The sequence below is a fragment of the Alexandromys fortis genome, unplaced genomic scaffold (genome assembly GCF_014885135.2).
Source record: "Alexandromys fortis isolate MF-2015 unplaced genomic scaffold, M_Fortis_MF-2015_v1.1 scaffold_26, whole genome shotgun sequence".
Classification (NCBI taxonomy): domain Eukaryota; kingdom Metazoa; phylum Chordata; class Mammalia; order Rodentia; family Cricetidae; genus Alexandromys; species Alexandromys fortis.
The window spans coordinates 14,594,768-14,613,139 of NW_026067894.1; the positions used below are offsets into that span (position 1 = coordinate 14,594,768).

General features: G+C 43.0%; 1 protein-coding gene across 5 annotated transcripts in view; it reads right to left on the reverse strand.

Moving 5' to 3' along the window:
• The window catches only part of Kiaa0319l (KIAA0319 like), a 99,930-nt gene that overhangs the window by 20,168 nt on the left and 61,390 nt on the right, over positions 1–18,372 (reverse strand). For all 5 annotated transcript variants that reach the window (XM_050156573.1, XM_050156555.1, XM_050156564.1 and 2 more), the window contains exons 4-9: positions 16,436–16,682; positions 14,304–14,405; positions 7,392–7,489; positions 4,389–4,476; positions 3,317–3,409; positions 1,026–1,158 (exon numbers count right to left, since the gene is read on the reverse strand). In XM_050156573.1, the coding sequence (XP_050012530.1) occupies positions 1,026–1,158; positions 3,317–3,409; positions 4,389–4,476; positions 7,392–7,489; positions 14,304–14,405; positions 16,436–16,682 (761 nt within the window). The remainder of the gene's footprint in view (positions 1–1,025; positions 1,159–3,316; positions 3,410–4,388; positions 4,477–7,391; positions 7,490–14,303; positions 14,406–16,435; positions 16,683–18,372) is intronic.

The following is an 18,372-nucleotide window of genomic DNA, read 5'->3' on the forward strand; positions in this document are numbered from 1 at the left end:
GGGTAAAGTAATATAAAGGAAAAAAGTCACATAAAAATGGGAAATGTGGGACTGGAGAGATGTCTCTGTGGTTAAGAGCACTGACTGTTCTTCCAGAGGACCTGGGTTCAATTCCCAGCCCCCACATGGCAGCTCACAACTATCAGTAACTGTAGCTCCAGGGGATCCAACACCCTCATACAGACATACATGCAGGTAAAAGACCAATTCATATAAAATAAAAAGAAATAAACCATTTTTTTAAAAGATGGGAAATACACAGGGAGTCTGGATCCTGTATGGTGTTGTGATGACTGAATTTTTTGAATGCTCATGAATGAACAACAGCTGCTGAGAGACATGGGACTGTAAGAGGGACTGCTGAATTAAACAGCCTACACACCATAGGAATGCTTTAACTTTAAAACGGAAGTCAGAAAATGTATTGGGGAAGAGGTTATGCTTTTATTTCCACAGGAAACAAAAGGCCATGGATTCCTTCCTTCAAGGTTAAGAGAGATGGATGGGGGACTGGAGAGATGGCTCAGAGGTTAAGAGCATTGCCTGCTCTTCCAATGGTCCTGAGTTCAATTCCTGGCAACCACATGGTGGCTCACAACCATCTGTAATGAGGTCTGGTGCCCTCTTCTGGCCTGCAGACACACACACAGACAGAATATTGTATACATAATAAATAAATAAATATTTTTTTTTAAAAAGAGTAAAGACAGAGTTAGAAAGAACACATGAGTACAGAAAATGAAAGAAACCATCAAAAAACGTATAAGTGTCTTTTTCCCCTAACCCCCTCAGAAAGAAAAGTCTTAGCTTATGCCAATACTGTGGATTCCTTTCGAGCCCTGAGCTGCCTGGAAGATGGCCCCCCAGGTAGCAATACACAGAGAAACCCTGCCTCAACAAACACACAAGAAGTCACCATCACTGTGACCAGTCACCATGCAGCTGAACCCTCCACCAACCCCAGAGTGAACAGACATTTTCAGAGTCGCTCCTACAAGGTTGACGTGAACTGAATCCTGATTTACCTGAAAGTGTAGTTCCCGGGGATGAGCTTACTTAGTTTTAGAATGGCTGTGTCTTCAGAGATCTTCACTTCTCTCAGAGGCCCCTTGAGCTCCTCCCAGTGGTACTGGACAATTTTATCGTCATCAGTGCTCTCTGGACCACAAAGAACATCAGTTAGGGGACAATAATGTTGGGTCTCAGCACTTACCCAATCCACACAAACCAAGCACCACATAGAGAACTCAAGCTAGAAAAACAAAATTAGATTCTCTCTCCAAAGCAGTTTTTCCCCGGGAATACTGGGTCAGTTGGTCCCTTAGGGGTGTTCCTGTGTCATTTCCTATGGACTCTAACATAGGAAATCTCATTAAAATGCTATTGTGTGAAAAAGGAAAAACAATTCTTAAATGCATGAAAGTAATATTGAACCCTCACTTAAAAGAAATGAAAATTAAAAATACTCTTTCAGATACTATTTTTTAACCTATCACACTGATTAAAAAAAAAAAAAGTTTCAGACCATCGAGATGGCTCAGCAGTAAAGGATTTGCCACCAGGCCTGACCCCCCCGAGTTCATCTCCAGGCCCCATGTGGTGGAAGGAGAGAACTGATTACAAGTTGTCCTCTGACTTCCACCACCACATACAGCAAGAAAATGCAATAAAAATTTTTTGTTTCACAGCATGGTAAATGTATAGAGAAAAGGGCCCTCATATTAGCTGAACTAATACAGTTTATTGCTCTACATGGCAACATGTATCTTCACTACTAATTGGTGTAATAATTCTAGAAATTTACCTTACAGATAGACTTTCATGTATGTTAAACATCATGTTGACAATATTGTCTGTGGTAGCACTGCTCATCACAGAAATGAATTCAAGTAACCTAAGTGGTCGCCAACAGACACGGTAGACAAGCACACTGACTCCCCATACTCAGCAGAGGTCATCTTTGAGAGTGGGATACGCATTTCATGCACTGATCAGACAAAATCCTCCACACGGAGCCGAGCTCCATCACAAGTGACAGTGTATGTGACATGTGGCTGTGTGGGTCAGAGCAAAGATGCCGCTGCATGTGCAGTTTCCAGATATGCAGAAAAGCCCTCTGCAAAGACACAGACAACAACTGCAGTCACTGCTGTCTGGAGGACTGGGGGACACTCTCCTCATGCTGTCTTTGCATAGTATTCAACTTTGACCTTCCAAACTATGAAGCAACAAGTGGTGTTGGAACCCTTCTACCCTTCCTCTGACACCCGCTTCTTTCTGGGCCCTTCCTCTTAACAGAGCCATCGACATCTAATGCTGAGCCCTCCTTAAGTGTGCTCTGCTAGAGCAGGGGCTGCCTTGGTCAAAAAGTGTGTCCGTGTGCCAAGACAGGCAGAGTGATGGGGATGGAGCAGATCAAAGCACAGGACTGAAATACCTGAGCACTTTGGGTTGGGGCTTGGTTTTTATTGTTTTCCCAGTCCAGCTCCTGTGCATGCTATAAAAACACTGCACCACTGAGCCACATCCACAGCTCCTGTGCACGCTATATAAACACTGCACCACTGAGCCACATCCACAGCTCCTGTGCACGCTATATAAACACTGCACCACTGAACCACATCCACAGCTCCTGTGCATGCTATATAAACACTGCACCACTGAGCCACATCCACAGGTCCAGAAACCTCGGTCCACAGTCACAGTGAATAAAGATGACGGCTCCAGAGCACATGCTGCTCTTCCAGAGGACCAGAATCCATACCAGGTAGATCACAATCATCTGCAACTCTACTCCATCTAGGGAGCAGACCGTCTCTGGCCTCCGGGACACCTTGAGTACATGCACATACATACCCCTACACATAATTAAAATAACAACAATAAATCTTCAAAAATCATTAAAACAAAACAAAAGAGAAATATAGACCCGGGCCAGGTGCACAGTGAGCCTCTCCAGGAGGCTGACGATAGCCTATTAGGCAGTGATGTCTGTTGAACACTCCTAGGACAGCCCTTTTGGCTACTGATGTAGCCAAGAACTTGATTCCAACAACCAAGAAAGGAAACAGCATCTAAGCAAATATGTAAACCAGTCAGTTTCAACTAAGGTAATTCTAACAATCCTATTTTTTGAGTAGAAATGTTACTTCAAACAGATTTTAACTGGCCTGACTGGTAACTTCCCAGTCAGTTGCTTGGGATGGTTGACCTTCCTGTAACATGGTTAAAAAGACTGACCTAAGCAGAATATGGACACAGCTGGCCCTAGAGTTCACAGTGACTTCCATTCTATACCACTTAAACAAATACTCACGGCTGCCATCAATAATGGTTGAAGTGGTTGGCAACGAGATCTCCTGGAACTGGGGGGACACAATAGCAACAGGAGGCCGATTCTTACGGGGTTCTGCAAGAGAGTGAGCCAAAACAAAATGGGAGAGAAAAACTTAAAACTGTAGGAGGGTGGGGCCTATCTGTGTTGATTACAAATCCTTTTCAATGAATGGCTGACGAATGAAGTAGTACCAGACAGGAAATTATCAAGACCAGGCTGCCATTCTAATGGGAGACACCTGCTCAGGCCTGTTCCAAGCCTGACTGTTTCCAAGACCATGCCAACACGGAGCCTGTTAGCCGTGTAGTCTTGACTGACCTTCAACTCACAAACCTGAGAGCTAGACTGAAATACGCATCACTCCATGGCCCTGTGCACTCTTTCAGTGTGTCAAGCTTCGGAAAGTACATGGCTGCCAATCACTACTTCTGGGTTAGCACACAGCTCCACTCATGCTAGTCAAGCGCCTCACCATCGAGCTACAGATCTAGTCTGCAGGTCACACATTCAACGTCTGGTGAAAAGTCTACTTTGGGTTCAGAGCCCAAGGAATAAACTCTGTTGCCAATAGAAGAAGAAGGTGGCACTGACCTATGCCAGCGCAGGCACTCTCTCCAGCTCCCTGCAAATGTCTGTCCAAATGCAAACTACGAATCCTTACTGTTGTTCTGCAGTCTACCAACATGGCTCATTTTAAGAGAATGACAGTTTGGATTCAGGACTGAGTTTCCAATGGGAGAAAACTGGTAGTGTTTAAAAGAGGTCACCTGGTTGGTCACTTGGCTTCTCCAGGACTTCAAGCTCCCTTAGTTTCTTAATTACAACACTGGGTCATCTCTCAGCCCTTGTCACTTGGAGTCTCTGGCAGAAAGTCATTGCTTGGGCCATTCCCATGTCCAGTACACTTTGCTACAATTACTACACTGGACTAGGAATTGCCCAATAAATAGAATATAATGACCCCCCCCCCCAATGAATAGGAATGTCAAAGCCTGAGGCCAAATCTCCCTCTTAGGAGTCCTGCAGAGGGAGCTGTGGGATGGACGCATACCTGGCTTCACTGTCACGTTCACGTAGCCTTCCCCGTGGGCATTCTGACCTTCCACAATCACCTTGAATTCGTACAGGCCTGGAGTCAGCTGACAAAGGAAGACAAGACCCTTTAGATGACTGCAAGGAGCAGAAGCTTTGTTTTAGACGACAGAGCACTTGAGCTTTCTTGGCCTGAATCCTGCACTCTTTTTGGGTCCTGTTCTCAAAGTGGAAAAAGTAAAGTAGCTAAAGGGATTAAAGATAGGTCATCTTTTAATGTGACTCTTATTACTGGCTGTATCTGGAATAAAAGAAATGTTTCAATCTCTCTATACTCCAATTTTCTTCTCAGAGGAACACTGAAGACCCAACCATCCCACTTATGAAATTAAAAAATCAAGACTTCTAAGAAAAACATCTTATTAAAAATAAAAACAACAAATGGGTAACTGGAGAGATGGCTCAGTGGTTAAGAGCACTGGTTGTTCTTCCAGAAGACCTGGGTTCAATTCCCAACACCCCCACGGCATCTCACAATCATCTGTTAACTAAAGTCCCAGGGGATCTGACAGCCTCTTCTGGTCTCCTTGGTCAACAGGCATACAAATGGTAGGGAGATATACATGCAGGAAAATCACCCATATATACAAAAGCTAATTTCATTAAAACAAACAGGGCAATGGTGGCGTACACCTTAAATCCCATCACTTGGGAGACAGAGACAGACAAATCTCTGAGATCAAGGCTGGTCTGGTCTACAAAGTGAGTTCCAGGACAGCCAGGGCTATTACACAGAGAAACCCTGTCTCAGAAAAAAAACAAATCAAGCCAAACCAAAAAAAAAAAAAAGAAAAAGAAAAAAAAAAAAAAACAAAACAAACAAAAAAATCAAATCATGCTTAAATATCTGATTTTCCCTTCCGGTTTCCACCCAGTGTATACATACCACCAGAGAGGAAGCACAGTGAGACCACCACTGTCCCACTATCCAGCAAGCCCTCTAATCCTTGACCACATACAAAAAAAAAATAGTTTAATTCAAGCTCATTTCTTTTTTTATTTTTTTTCTTTTCCTTTCTTTTCTTTGTTTTTGTTTTTGTTGTTGTTTGTTTTTTGTTTTTTTGAGTCAGGGTGTTCTCTTTGCAGCCCTGGCTGTCTTGGAACTTGCTCTGTAGACCAGGCTAGTCTTGAACTCACAGAGATCCGCCTGCCTCTGCCTCCCAAGTGCTGGAATTAAAGGTGATCACCACCATGCTTGGCTTCAACTCATTTCTTCAGAGCCAAACATTACCTGTATTATCCCAGGCCAAATTTCAGAGACCTAGCTAAAAATCAAGGTATCAAACTTTTTATTGTTTTTTATTTTGTTCAGTTAGCATAAGTAATGTCTCTGATTATGATATAGTCTCTTTAACATTCATTAATCCTAGTGACTATAAAACACTGCAGGAATATATGTATGATAATTCACACAAGAATTCCACATTGCCAGATACTTGAGCGGTTTCCAAGTTTTTCTTATGATTAAAATGAACATCATGGAAGAAAATAAAGATTTTTCCTTATTTTCTTCTTTTTTGTGTGAATACCATTCAGCCAATCTCTCCTCAAAATGCTTTTGTCCCTGGCTTCTACCTTGCTCCCCCATGTCCTCTGCCTCACCCCACACACTCCCATTGGCTGCCCTGAGCTGTGACTACACCTTTGATTTTAAGCAGATTTGCAAATTTATCTCTCGATCCAGACTTATCTCCTGTTCTCTAGTCCTTTCTTCCAGCTGCCAATGGATCCACTCACCCAAATGTCCCATATGCACCTCAGTCATATACTCCAAATGACTCAATCATCTATCTATCTGTAAATCTTCAAATTTGGTTCTTCTGTCCTCATTTCCTCTACTCCAAGTCTAAAACCTAGACTCAGCCTGGACTTCTCTCCCCCAGTATCCCCATCCAGTATCTCAAACTCATCTGATTATCCCCACCCACACCCCCTCTGCCTTGTTCTTCATCCACTCATCACAGCAGTTAGGAATCAGAGTGTGGGCTTTGGGATGGAATGTTCTACAAACAACCCACCATTTAATGGCTTTGTGAAATCTGGCCAAGCCATTCCCTTTTTAAATTTTTTTTTATTTTTTCATTTGTAAAACATATCTTAATACCTGATATCTTGAGGTTTTATGACAAAATAATTAAATAAAAGAATTAGCAACATCTCTGTAGATGGCTTCTTGTTTTAATTGTACTTTGGTATTTTTACTCAGAATCTCAGAATCATAGCATTTCCTACCTAAATGTGCCAGTAGACTCCTTATTCATCTCCCCCTTTGCGTCTTATCTCCGCCAATCTGTGGAAGGCCACATTTCTAAACTGAGAATCTGAACCTACCTCTCACAGGCTCTCTGTTCTATAGAAAATACTCAAGGTAAAGCCACCGAGATGGCTCACTTGATGCTGGACCTGACAGCTACACACAAAGAGAAATAAAGAGCCAAATGCATTCAAAGTCCTGCCACCAGGACCTCCTCCTTCCCTGACGGGTGCTCTTCACAGGCCAAACCATGTGGCATTCCTTCCACCACAGGTCCTGCCTCTGAGAGATTTCTAGCCCAGGGCTTCTGTTGCTAGAATTTTCTCTTTCCATACACCCTTTACCCAGTAAAGAGGGCCCCTTTCATGACCCATGAACATCTTATTGCCCATAACTACGCTGAAGATCCAGTCATGTGGACACAAATAACCTCGCTTCTCTCTGGAACTCTGAAGAGCTTATGTCACCTCACAGAGCTGTTGAGTGTATATTTTCAGCCATCTCTAGCATGCTGTAGTCTTCTCACCAGCAATGAAAATTTGAGAATCGTACACTAAACAAACACTGGCTGCCCGCCATGGAGACTTCTGAAGGATTCACCACTAAAAGATTGTTCTCAGCTTCAGTGTGGCCAGGAACTCTGTATTCCCTGTTTCAGAAAGTCAGGGGCTCTCCCCTCGCCCTGCAGGTGGAAGGAGGCAAACTCACCTTGGACAGTCGGAGGACCTGGGAGTGTCTCCTTTCCATTTCCCCACTGTAGTCTCTGGGATGAGTAATCAGCTGCCAGTTGTAGGTGTAGGTTTCTCCTATAGAAGGGCAGTTAGGAAAACCATGAAAACACGCACCTACACACAAAGAGCTGCCAATAACAAATCGCTTCTACAGCCTGCCAATAAGAAACCTTTTTTAAATCCTGATAAAGCTGTGGCTTTAACAAGCTGCCCTAAAGCTGTAGGGAAGCCAATCATTTCCTGAAAGGGCTCTTGTTGACTCAGCCACAGACAGGGTCTCTTTCATTCTCTCAACAGTGCTCTTTCTGCCCCACACCCACCCTCCAGCCAATCCTCCCTTTTAAAAAAAATCAGGTTGTTCATGGTGTATCTCTCACTGAAGATACATGCCCTACCAACCACTACAGATGAACTGATTGGGAACAAAGGTCATTTTCTTACAAAACTTCTTTCCCAACAAAGAACAGCAATGACTTCTAAATAACATGGTTCAAAAATAGCATTTTACAGAGTGCTAACAATGCTAGTCTAGCTGAGGTCATCACACCCTGGTGAGTTAAAAGAGCTACTTCATTCCTGCTGAGCTAAATAACACCCTGCAGAAGATGGCAAGGCATGGCCCATTTAAAACAGGCCCCACTGAAATTAATTAAGATCAAATGAAGCAGTAAATGGTCCTCGTTTACAGCTTAGACTGTATTGTTGCATAGCATGAGGGTAGAATCCCGTCATCTATGAGGGACCATCTGCCCCCCCCCCCAAAGTAATCTTCAGCTGGGGTCAGATGCACCGGGAAAGGTGGTGTGTGGCAGGAGGGCTGCTGGCTGCTCCAGGGAGAGAGAAAACAGTTCACAGCACTCAGCAAAGCATGGCCACGCTTTTACCTGAGGAGCTCAAATGTTGAACACAACGCCTAATCCTCCAAAACCTGAGAAGCAAATTTTATTTTGTAAGTGTTCCTCCACCAAACTAGCATGATGATCCGGCCTGTGGTCACCTCTAGCTGTTCTCACATATGCACACACAAAAGTCAAATCTGAAGAGGCAGGGGAGCAGCAACAGCTAGGACTCATGCTAAGAGATAATTCTTCAAACTGTAATTTAAAAAAAATTTCCCACACAGAAAACATATTCACAATAGCTTGGGAACTGACAAACAGACTTCAAAACAGGATGCTATTCCTAGGCCAGAGATGCTCACGGAATGAGTTGTGCATTAGAGGCAGAAGTTCACCCACGGGTGGGAATGTACACACATAGAGGCCGTAGACAGAACGCTGACAGTCGATCCAGGCAGGGCACAGCTTTGAAACCAGACCTTCCAACCTTACAGACATCCGTGTGGGCTGCCACAGTGCAGAGGGGATCCTGCCTCAGTGGCCCCACCTTTTAAAATGAAATTATCTATCTCAGAGAACCAAAGAACTTGGACAGAGGAGAGTAGGGGAATTTAAAGAAATGTGTGCTTTGTAATGTTGATCTGCAATATGATAATAATTCAAAAATATGTGTGCAAATATAAGTTAGAAAAAAAGTACCGCCGAGTTGGGCATAACTTCCACAAAAGAGCAGAAGTGGAGCAACCACTACTAAGGAAGTGTTTTCCTCTCCTCCTTCCTCAAGGATGACTAAATTCCTTCACCTTGAACATAACACCCAAGGAGGAAAGGAGAGAGCCTCTCTGAAGACAGCAGTTGAGCCCTTTCATTCCTGTCTTACTCTGACTTTGGGAGCATCTCCTCCCACTCCACCTCCACTCCCTGAGGACCCAGCTCCACCAGCTCTCTCTTGAGGACTCTCTGCCTTCCTTCCTAGCGCATCTCCATTCCTTTGTGCCACTACCGACTCACAGAGGCACCTTTATCAGGGACCCCCACAGCCACCATACCTGCCTAGGATCCAGAGAGGCAACAGCAACCAAAGAATGAAGCACTCTCCTAACAACGACAAGATACCAAGAAACACCTTAACTGTGACTCCAGATGCTTACATCCCAATACAAACACACAAATATGAATAACCAAGACAACAAGCCTCTTCAGAAGCCAGTAATTGCAATAGGCCTTGAGAATTTAGCTGAAGCACAGGACAAGACTTCAAAATTGCAAGTCTAAATACATTCAAGAACCTTAAAGTGGAATAAATGCCTTAATGAAGACTGTGAAAATACAAGTGAATGAAATAATGAAAACGGTTCAACACATGGATGTAGAAATAGTATCACTAAAAAGTAAACTAAACCCAAAATGAAATAAAACTGGAAATGAAGAACTGAAGATATCAAACAAAAACCTCAGAGGTGCCAGGCAGTACCTGGAGGTAATGGCACAGGCCTTTAATCCCAGCACTCAGGAGGCAGAAGCAGGCAGATCTCTGAGTTTGAGGCCAGCCTGGCTACAAAATGAGTTCCAGGGCACCTAAAGATACACAGAGAAACCCTGTCTAGAAAAACCAAAAATAAATAAATAAATAAGCATAAATAAGTTTTAAAAAACCTCAGAGGTAAGCCTCATCAATGGATTACAAAACATGGAAGAGAGAATTTCAGGTCTTAAGGACAAGGCAGAAGAAATGGACAGCTCATTCAAAAAATAAAACAACAACAACAAAAAGTTAAATCTAAAAAAGAAAAACCAAAATCCAGGAACAAAATGTTCAGGAAATCTGGGACACTATGAAGAACGAGTCTATAAATAATAGGAAAAGAGGAAGGAGAAGAAACCCAGGTAAATGTACAGAAAATATTTCTTAAAGATATATATATGTATATATATATATATACACACATGTATGCCTACATGCCAGAAGGCATCAGATCTCATTATAGATGGTTGTGAGCCACTATGTGGGTTCTGGGAATTGAACTCAGGACTTCTGGAAGAGTAGCCAGTGCTATTAACCTCGGAGTCATCTCTCCAGTCTCCACAGAATATATTTTTAAAAATCGTACAAGAAAATCTCCCCAATATATCAAGGTACAAGAAGAATATGGAACACCAATAGATTGGACCAGAAAAGAAATTCCCAATAATGCGTAATAATGAAAACATTAAATGTACAAACAAAGACAGAAAATTAAAAGTTTGCAAAGAAAAAAAGACCAACTCCTACATAAACGTAGGCCCATTAGAACAACACCCAACTTCTCGATGAAGGGCCTGGACAGATGCGCTACTGACTCTGAGATGCCAGCTCGGATCACTACACCCAGCAAAGCCATTGATTAAAATCAACAAATAAGACATTCCACAATAAAGCCAAACGTAAGCAGTTTCTATTTACTAGTTCATCTCTACAAGGGCATTAGAAGAAAACCTCCAATCTGAAGAGGTTAACCACACTCAAGGAGACACAGGAATACAGACTCCCAGAACAGGACATTAAAGGGGAATGACGACAACACTGTAACTACAAACTAACAAGACCCAATAAACACTGCTCACTGAAAACCCTCATACTGCAATAGTAACACAGACTATAAGCCTGGGTCAGAAAACAGGATTCATCTTTCTGCTGCATCTAAGAAAACACGCCTTGCCATCAAGTATAGTTACCATGGCAGGGTAAAAGGACATAAGAAGGTATCCTAAGACGCCAGCAGGTAGAGTTGTTTTAATATGAGACCACAAAAACAAAACAAAAAACAAATGAAAGAACCTACACAGAAGAACTAGGGAAGAATAGAACATTAAAGGAAAAAATTCAAGAGGATACTGAGGTTCTAAACATTTATACACCAAACATAATTTTATACACCAATCATAAAAGAAACATTACTACAGCTAAAACAGGACAGACGCATGTGCAAACTCACAGAGACTGTGTCAGTGTGGACAAACCCGCACAGGTTCAAGCCAGATGGGGTCCAGGCACTGAAAGAGGGAAGTGGACACTGGGACCCACCCTTAACCAAGAAGCCATCTGCAATTGATACTCCTGGCAAAGGGACAATCAGTTTCCTCCAGTGGAGTCCCCTAGGTATATCAACCACACTAAGGGCATACCCAGCAAAACAAACTCAATGGCATTTTTAATGGACTTCATTTCATTTTGCTTTGTTTTGGGCATTTTTTGTCTTATTGATCTTTTTATGTGGGTTGTTGTTGTTGTTGTTTTTAGAAACAAGGTTTCTCTATAGCTTTGGTGCCTGTCCCGGAACTAGCTCTTGTAGACCAGGCTGGCCTCAAACTCACAGAGATCCTCCTGCCTCTGCCTCCCGAGCGCTGGGATTAAAGGTGTGTGCCACCACTGCCCGACATGTGTTTATTTTTTTAATTTTGTTTGGTGGTTCTTTCTTTTTTCCTTTTCTTTTATCTACTTATTCATATATTCTGTGTATATGGGTGCTCTGCCTTCATGCATATCAGAAGAAATGTGATCCCATTACAGATGGCTGTGAGCCACCAGGTAGTTGCTGGGAATTGAGCTCAGGACCTCTGGAAGAGCTCTTAAATGTTCTTAACTACTGAGTCATCTCTCCAACCTTATTTTTTTTTAATATTTATTTATTTTATGTGTATGATTGTTCCAACTATATGTATGCCTGCATGCCAGAAGAGGGCATCAGATCCCATCACAGATGGTTATGAGTCACCATGTGGTTGCTGGGAATTGAACTCAGGACCTCTGGAAGAGCAGCCAGTGCTCTTAACTTCTGAACCATCTCTCCAGCCTTCCAGCCCTCCAGCCCTGTTTTTTTGCGACAAGGTTTCTCTGTGTCATCTTGGCTGTCCTGGAACTAGTTCTGTAGACGAAGCTGTTCTCAAATTTGTTGTTTCTTGTTTGTTTCTGTATTTTGTCTGATTTTGTTCTTGAAAGAGGGAGGAAAATAAGAGTATAAATATATAAAATAAGGGAGATCTGGGAGAAATTGGAAGAGAGGAAAAACATGATCAAAATATATTATGTGAAAAATTTTTTTTTCAATTAAAAAAAAAGTGGAGTGACCTAATAAGGAAATGTTACTTCAAGAACAAAAATACAGAGTGGAACAGGGTTCCAGCTCTGGGAAAGTATATTCGGCATGCATATACTACTTAGTATTAGACTCCCACACTGAGAATACTGAATTCAACCACACGCACACCTTTGATCCCAGTACTTGGGAAGCAAAGGAAGGTGATTCTCAATGAGTTCAAAACCAACCAGAACTACACAATGAGACTGTCTCAAAAACAATGAAGAACGCATTCCAAAAAGATTTTATTTTCATTATTTTTAAATTATGTGCAGTATGTGTCTGTGTGGGGGTATGTGCACATGAGTGCAGGTGCCCTACAGGCCAGAGGCATCAGATCTGATGGAGCTGGAGTTAAATGTGATTATGATTCACCCAATGTAGGTGCTGGGAACTGAATGCACATCCTCTGGATGAGCAGAACATGATCTTAACCACTGTGTAGTTTCTCCAGACCCAACAACAAAAAATAAGAGAATAAGAAACACACAAACATAAACTGGAAGGGCTCGTCCTGAAAGAGGAAGAGCATTTTACTTGGTCAGCCTTTTAAAGTAAGACACAAGCCAAACCCTTCCTGTCACAGGAGATCATAAAAGATCTGTGTATTCCTTGTTGTCCTGGAACTAGCTCTTGTAGACCAGGCTGGCTTCGAACTCACAGAGATCCGCCTGCCTCTGCCTCCCAAGTGCTGGGATTAAAGGTGTGAGGCATACACCACCACCCAGCTGAGATTATGGCTGTTTATGAGTCAAATTTGGTATATTAACACACACTTAAAAGATGAAATGGATGTTCATATTATAAGATTTGAAACAGTGAATTTATCACCAACTCTCTTATTTTTTAAAATCAAATATCATTATATATGTGTATGTATATATATATATGTGTGTATGTGTGTGTGTATACATATATATAAATTTTTTTTTAAGTTTCTCGAGACAGGTTTCTCTAGGTAGCCCTGGCTGTCCTGTAACTAGCCTGTAGACCAGGCTGGCCTCGAACTCAGAGAGATCTGCCTGCCTCTGCCTCCTGAGTGCTGAGATTAAAGGTGTGTACTACCATGCCTAGTGGTCACCAACTCTCTTATATGACTTATAAATATAAATTTTATTTGCCATTTTGAAGCTTGTGCTTTCTTTTTCTTTAAAATCTTTTTGTTAAACTTACCTCCCCACCTCCTCTGTGTGTGTGTGTGTGTGTGTGTGTGTACAGGCACACGTAGGTCACAGGACAATCTGTAAGAGTCAGTTCTCTCCTTTCATCATGTGGGTTCTGGGACTTGAACTTGGGTCATCAGGTTTGGTGGTAAGAGCCTTTACACACTGAACCATCTTGCCAGTCCTGACTTTCTCAAGTAACAATCTATATTAGCAATCATCTTGAATAATTTCAAGGTCTGCACCTGTTATTTACTAATTGTTTAGCCAAAATAAATGGTATATCTAGTCTTTGTTCCTTCCTTTCTCCCCCTACCAAGTGTTCTACCACTGAGTTATACTTCAGCCTGGTTGTCCCCTATGGACTCACAATAAAGAGCGTCGGCTAGGCACTGGAGAGGTCACTTACATACCATCACATTTGGTCCTTTCAGGTCATACTGTAAAACAGGGATTATTGTTCCTAGTTTTACTGAGAAATAAAAACCTAGGAGTAATTTGCTGAAAATACTTGAATGACATCGAAGCCTACAGGACCAGGCTGGAGAGCAGCTCCATGACAAAGCACTTATGGAGCATATGTGAGACCCAGCATGCTAAAGAAAGCAGAGTCTCTGCTCTCCAGCTGTAGAGAACATCCCCTCCTGTGCTGCCTGCAGATTTGTGTGCCCACATGCCACATCCTGTCTTCACAGGGTTGTTCCAAAAGCAAATGCACGGAAGCTTGCAGCTACCAATGCAAACACAATTGTGTTTCCCAAAAGCTTACCTTGTTCTGGTTCTGGGAGAACGTAGGCATTTAGCTGAACTTCATTCTTAGGCAGGGTGATCTGGACACTCTTCCCAGCAGACACCACCAGTTCCTTTACAGCTGGAACCGAGTGACAGCACCGTGAGCAGAAGCACACCAGACCGCTCTCTCCAGTCACCCTCAGCCATCTTCATCTGCTACTTGTCTACTCTCTAATCCCCCAAGTTTGGTTCCGTATCCACTTTTCCATTGGAAAGGGTCTCTCGAGGTTAGCAGAAAGCTGCTTCTTAGATTTGCTCCCCACCTCAGGCTGGTGGCACTCACTCCTGCTGACTGCCTCCACATTAAAGCGCTCACAACACCAGACAGCGCTCAGGGCTCTGATTTCTTCTGTACTGCACTAATGTCTGTCTCCACATCTGCTTTATATACTACTTTCCCAAGAGTCCAAATTCTGTTTCAGTGACCACTTTTATCAGGTGAATACCTTTTTCTTAAAGCATATAAATAACAAAGGATAAGGTCAGTCAGAAGGCCCACCTTTTCCAGTTTCTGTGACTACCAACTCATTGTTCACAGGTTAAGATTATTCCAAGATTCTTAATTCCTTTCCCACTTGTGTCCCACGTTACCCAGCCCATCCGGTCTTGCTATGACATATCCATCAATCTCCTGCCTCCCACACAAAGGCCTAAGCTGGCATAGGAGAACCACATGGACTCACCTTTCTAACCCAGTCCTGCCGTGGAGCCTCTAGGAAGCACATGGAGGCTGCTGCAGCTGTGGCTCAAGTGGGATGTTTACCTTTCCTGTATTCTACTTTGTTTCTAGTTTAAACTGTCTCCTCTCCAAGAGTTCTTTCCAGATCACCGCATTTCTGATCTACTTTTTGAGTCACTTCTGCATTTCTGGAACTCCCAAATCAGCACAAAGCTGTGCACTGCTCACACTATTGCCACCGATCGCCTGTGTGTCTGTGTTTCTCAACTTTGGCATTATTGATATTTTGCATCAAACAATTGTTGGGGGGCTGGGGAAAGCAGATGGTTTACACCCACTTAAAACCACTGATTCAGTCCTCCGGCAATAGCTGTTTACTGGAGGCCTTGCAGGAAACAGCAGACTGGTCAGCTTGTATTCTAAGGCTGGGGGTGAAAAGGGATTCCTGAACAAATAAGGAACTTGAGGTAAATCTGCCTCTGCTCAGGAACATTGCACTTAGAGAGGAATGACGCCATAACCTTTAGGAAACTGTAACCTTCAGCTGCCCCAGGAGATGGAATCCTCTCTGATAGAACTTTGGGGGTGGGGTGGGGGGCAGAGTCATTATACTCAGTATAACTGACCAAATCTGGCTAGTCAATACAGCAAAAGCCAAACACTTCAGTTTCATAGACACTCCACAGGCTTTCTCCTGAACACAGAAATCACGTGTGGCTTCAGGACTGGAACAGTGTCATGTTTCATTAAAAGCAAAGGAGACCCCAGAAAACCAAAAGTGGCAAAAAAAAAAAAAAAGAAGAAGAAGAAGAATTGTTCATTGGTTTTGCCTTGATGGACTATCTCTACTTGGTCCCTCAGTCCTGAGGCACCAAGGCAGGCAGAATTGGTAAGGCTCTAGGCCTAAGCCCCTTCCCATGCTTGTCCTGAGAATCAGGTGGCAAACGTCTGACCCATAGCCAGGTGTCTGGAGGCAGAGGGGCAAATCAACACTGCCTCCCTGCACATCTGTTTCTTCATTCTTTGCACCACCCGTCATACCGCCCCATTTAGTTAGTTAGGTTTTTGCTTGTTTGTTTGAGATGGTCTCACATAGCTCAGGCTTGTCTCAAGCTCACACACAGTCAAGGGTGATTTTGACTTCCTGGTTCTCCTGCCTTCACCCCCAGATAACAGGTGTGCACAGCATCCCCAGCACAGCTTGTGCCTTCAGGTCACAGTGGCTCTGAGAAAATGGATTCCACCAACTCTCCCAAGTAGGCAGCTGCTGAAATAGGGACCTGGGGCTCCAAACCCACACTTTCAGGGGCACAGACAGGGTCATGTACAACAGTCAGGCGTGTCTCCTCTGTTGTCTCTAAATGAGAAGACTTGAATCAAAGTCTCCACTTTTTCCTCTCACCTCCAAGGACAGGAACAGTGAGTCTCACCTGGGTATGGTGCTGAGGTGCTCTGGGAAGAGGCCGGGGGCATAGGGGTAGCATAGCTGTAGGAGGGGACCACTGGAAGAGGGAGATCAGTTGGGCTGTGCTCAGTGCTTTTTACTTGCTGAGTACTGGATGTAGGACTGGAATGCTCTGATGGTTCAGGATGGACGGACACATTCTTTGGAAAATCTGGAGTCTGTGTAGTATGGTCAGTGGTGATGGGACTGGAAACTGTGACGACTTTGTGGACCTAAAGAAACATGAAAGATTAACTTCAGTGAGCAAGTTACAGACTCATTGGGGTGGGCTCATGAAATGTATCAAAAACATGGAAGAAATTAATCTTACCACCCAAAGTCAAATAGTGTTAAAATTTGGAGCTAAAGATTCATTGACAGGATGCCTGCCAGATATGTGAAAGCCCTGGGTTTGATCCTCAGACCATAAATTACAGACAAAAAATAAAATAAGCTGGCATGGAGACTCTCACCTAAATTTCTGACACTCAGGAAGCTGAGGCAAAGAGTTTTTGACAAGAATCTGAGGCTAGCTTGGGCTATGGAGTAAGAACCAGTCTCAAAAAACAAAACAAAACACAAACAAAAAAACCCAGGGAGTTCAAGCAATGACTCAGCAGTTCAGAGTGCTGGTTGTTCCTTCAGAACACCTGGGCTCAATTCAATCAATGGTGATTTCAATTTCAAGAATCCAAAAACCCTCTTCTAGCCTCTGTGGGACCAGGCACACACACAGTGTACAAACATACATGCAGGCAAAACACCCATATACATTAAAGAACTTTTAAACTTAAAAATGACCAAGGGGGTTGGAGAGATGGATCAGCGGTTAAGAGCATCGCCTGCTCTTCCAAAGGTCCTGAGTTCAATTCCCAGCAACCACATGGTGGCTCAAAACCATCTGTAATGAGGTCTGGTGCCCTCTTCTGGCCTGCAGGCATACATGTAGACTGAATATTGTATACATAATTAAATAAATATTAAAAAATGACCAAATATTATGCTCAGCTAACAGGAGAAAACAAACTAAAAGCATAATAAGGTCAAACAGTAAATATTCCTATAAAAGTCACGATGAACCAAAGAAGTAACTGAGAACATGTCATGTTTTCTCTCTTGAAGGATTCTGGGCAAGAAGAGTCCTAAGCTGAGTTTTATAAGGGGAACAGCTGTTTACCACACAAAGGGGTAGAGAAGGAATACAGGCACAGACATGAAATTAGCATAGAGCAGTTGGGGACTAAAAGCCATAAGCACAGCAAGAGGCAGGAAGCATTGGGGATGAGCTGGAAGACAGGGAGAGCAAAGCCACACTGAGGAACGCTAAAGGACCATATGCAGAGAACGGCACAATCAAGTGTTTGTCTAGGTCACGCTGCTTTGCTGGGGTTCGAAGAAGCACAGTGACAACAGGACCACCGCCTCATTCAACCAACGAGGAGTGGAGAGGAGTTAGCCAGCGTGGGGGTAGGGATCCTTACAAATCAACTTACCGGAAACAAATCACATCAGAACATGAGGTCAAGTTTTGACAAATGCACACACCCACATAACAGCAACTTAGAGACAGAACATCTCTATCAGTCCCAAGGGTTCACTGATGTCCTTTTCATTATGTCCCTGCCTCCACCTCCAGACTCAGGCAGCCACTGATTTGTTTTGTCACAGAAAGACTAGTTTGTGTTTTCTTACACTTTCTATAAAAGGAACCGTATGTACTCTATCTTTATTTCTAGCTGTGTTCACTCAACAAGGTTTTGAGATTAGCCCATGGTACTGAATGTATTGGTAGTACTTTTTTTATTTTACTGAACACTATTTTATTACAGATATATCAAAATTTATTTTCCATTTATTTACTGGTAGAGATTTAAGTTGTTTTCAGTCCCCAGATGTTATAAAGAAAGCTGCTATAAATATTTG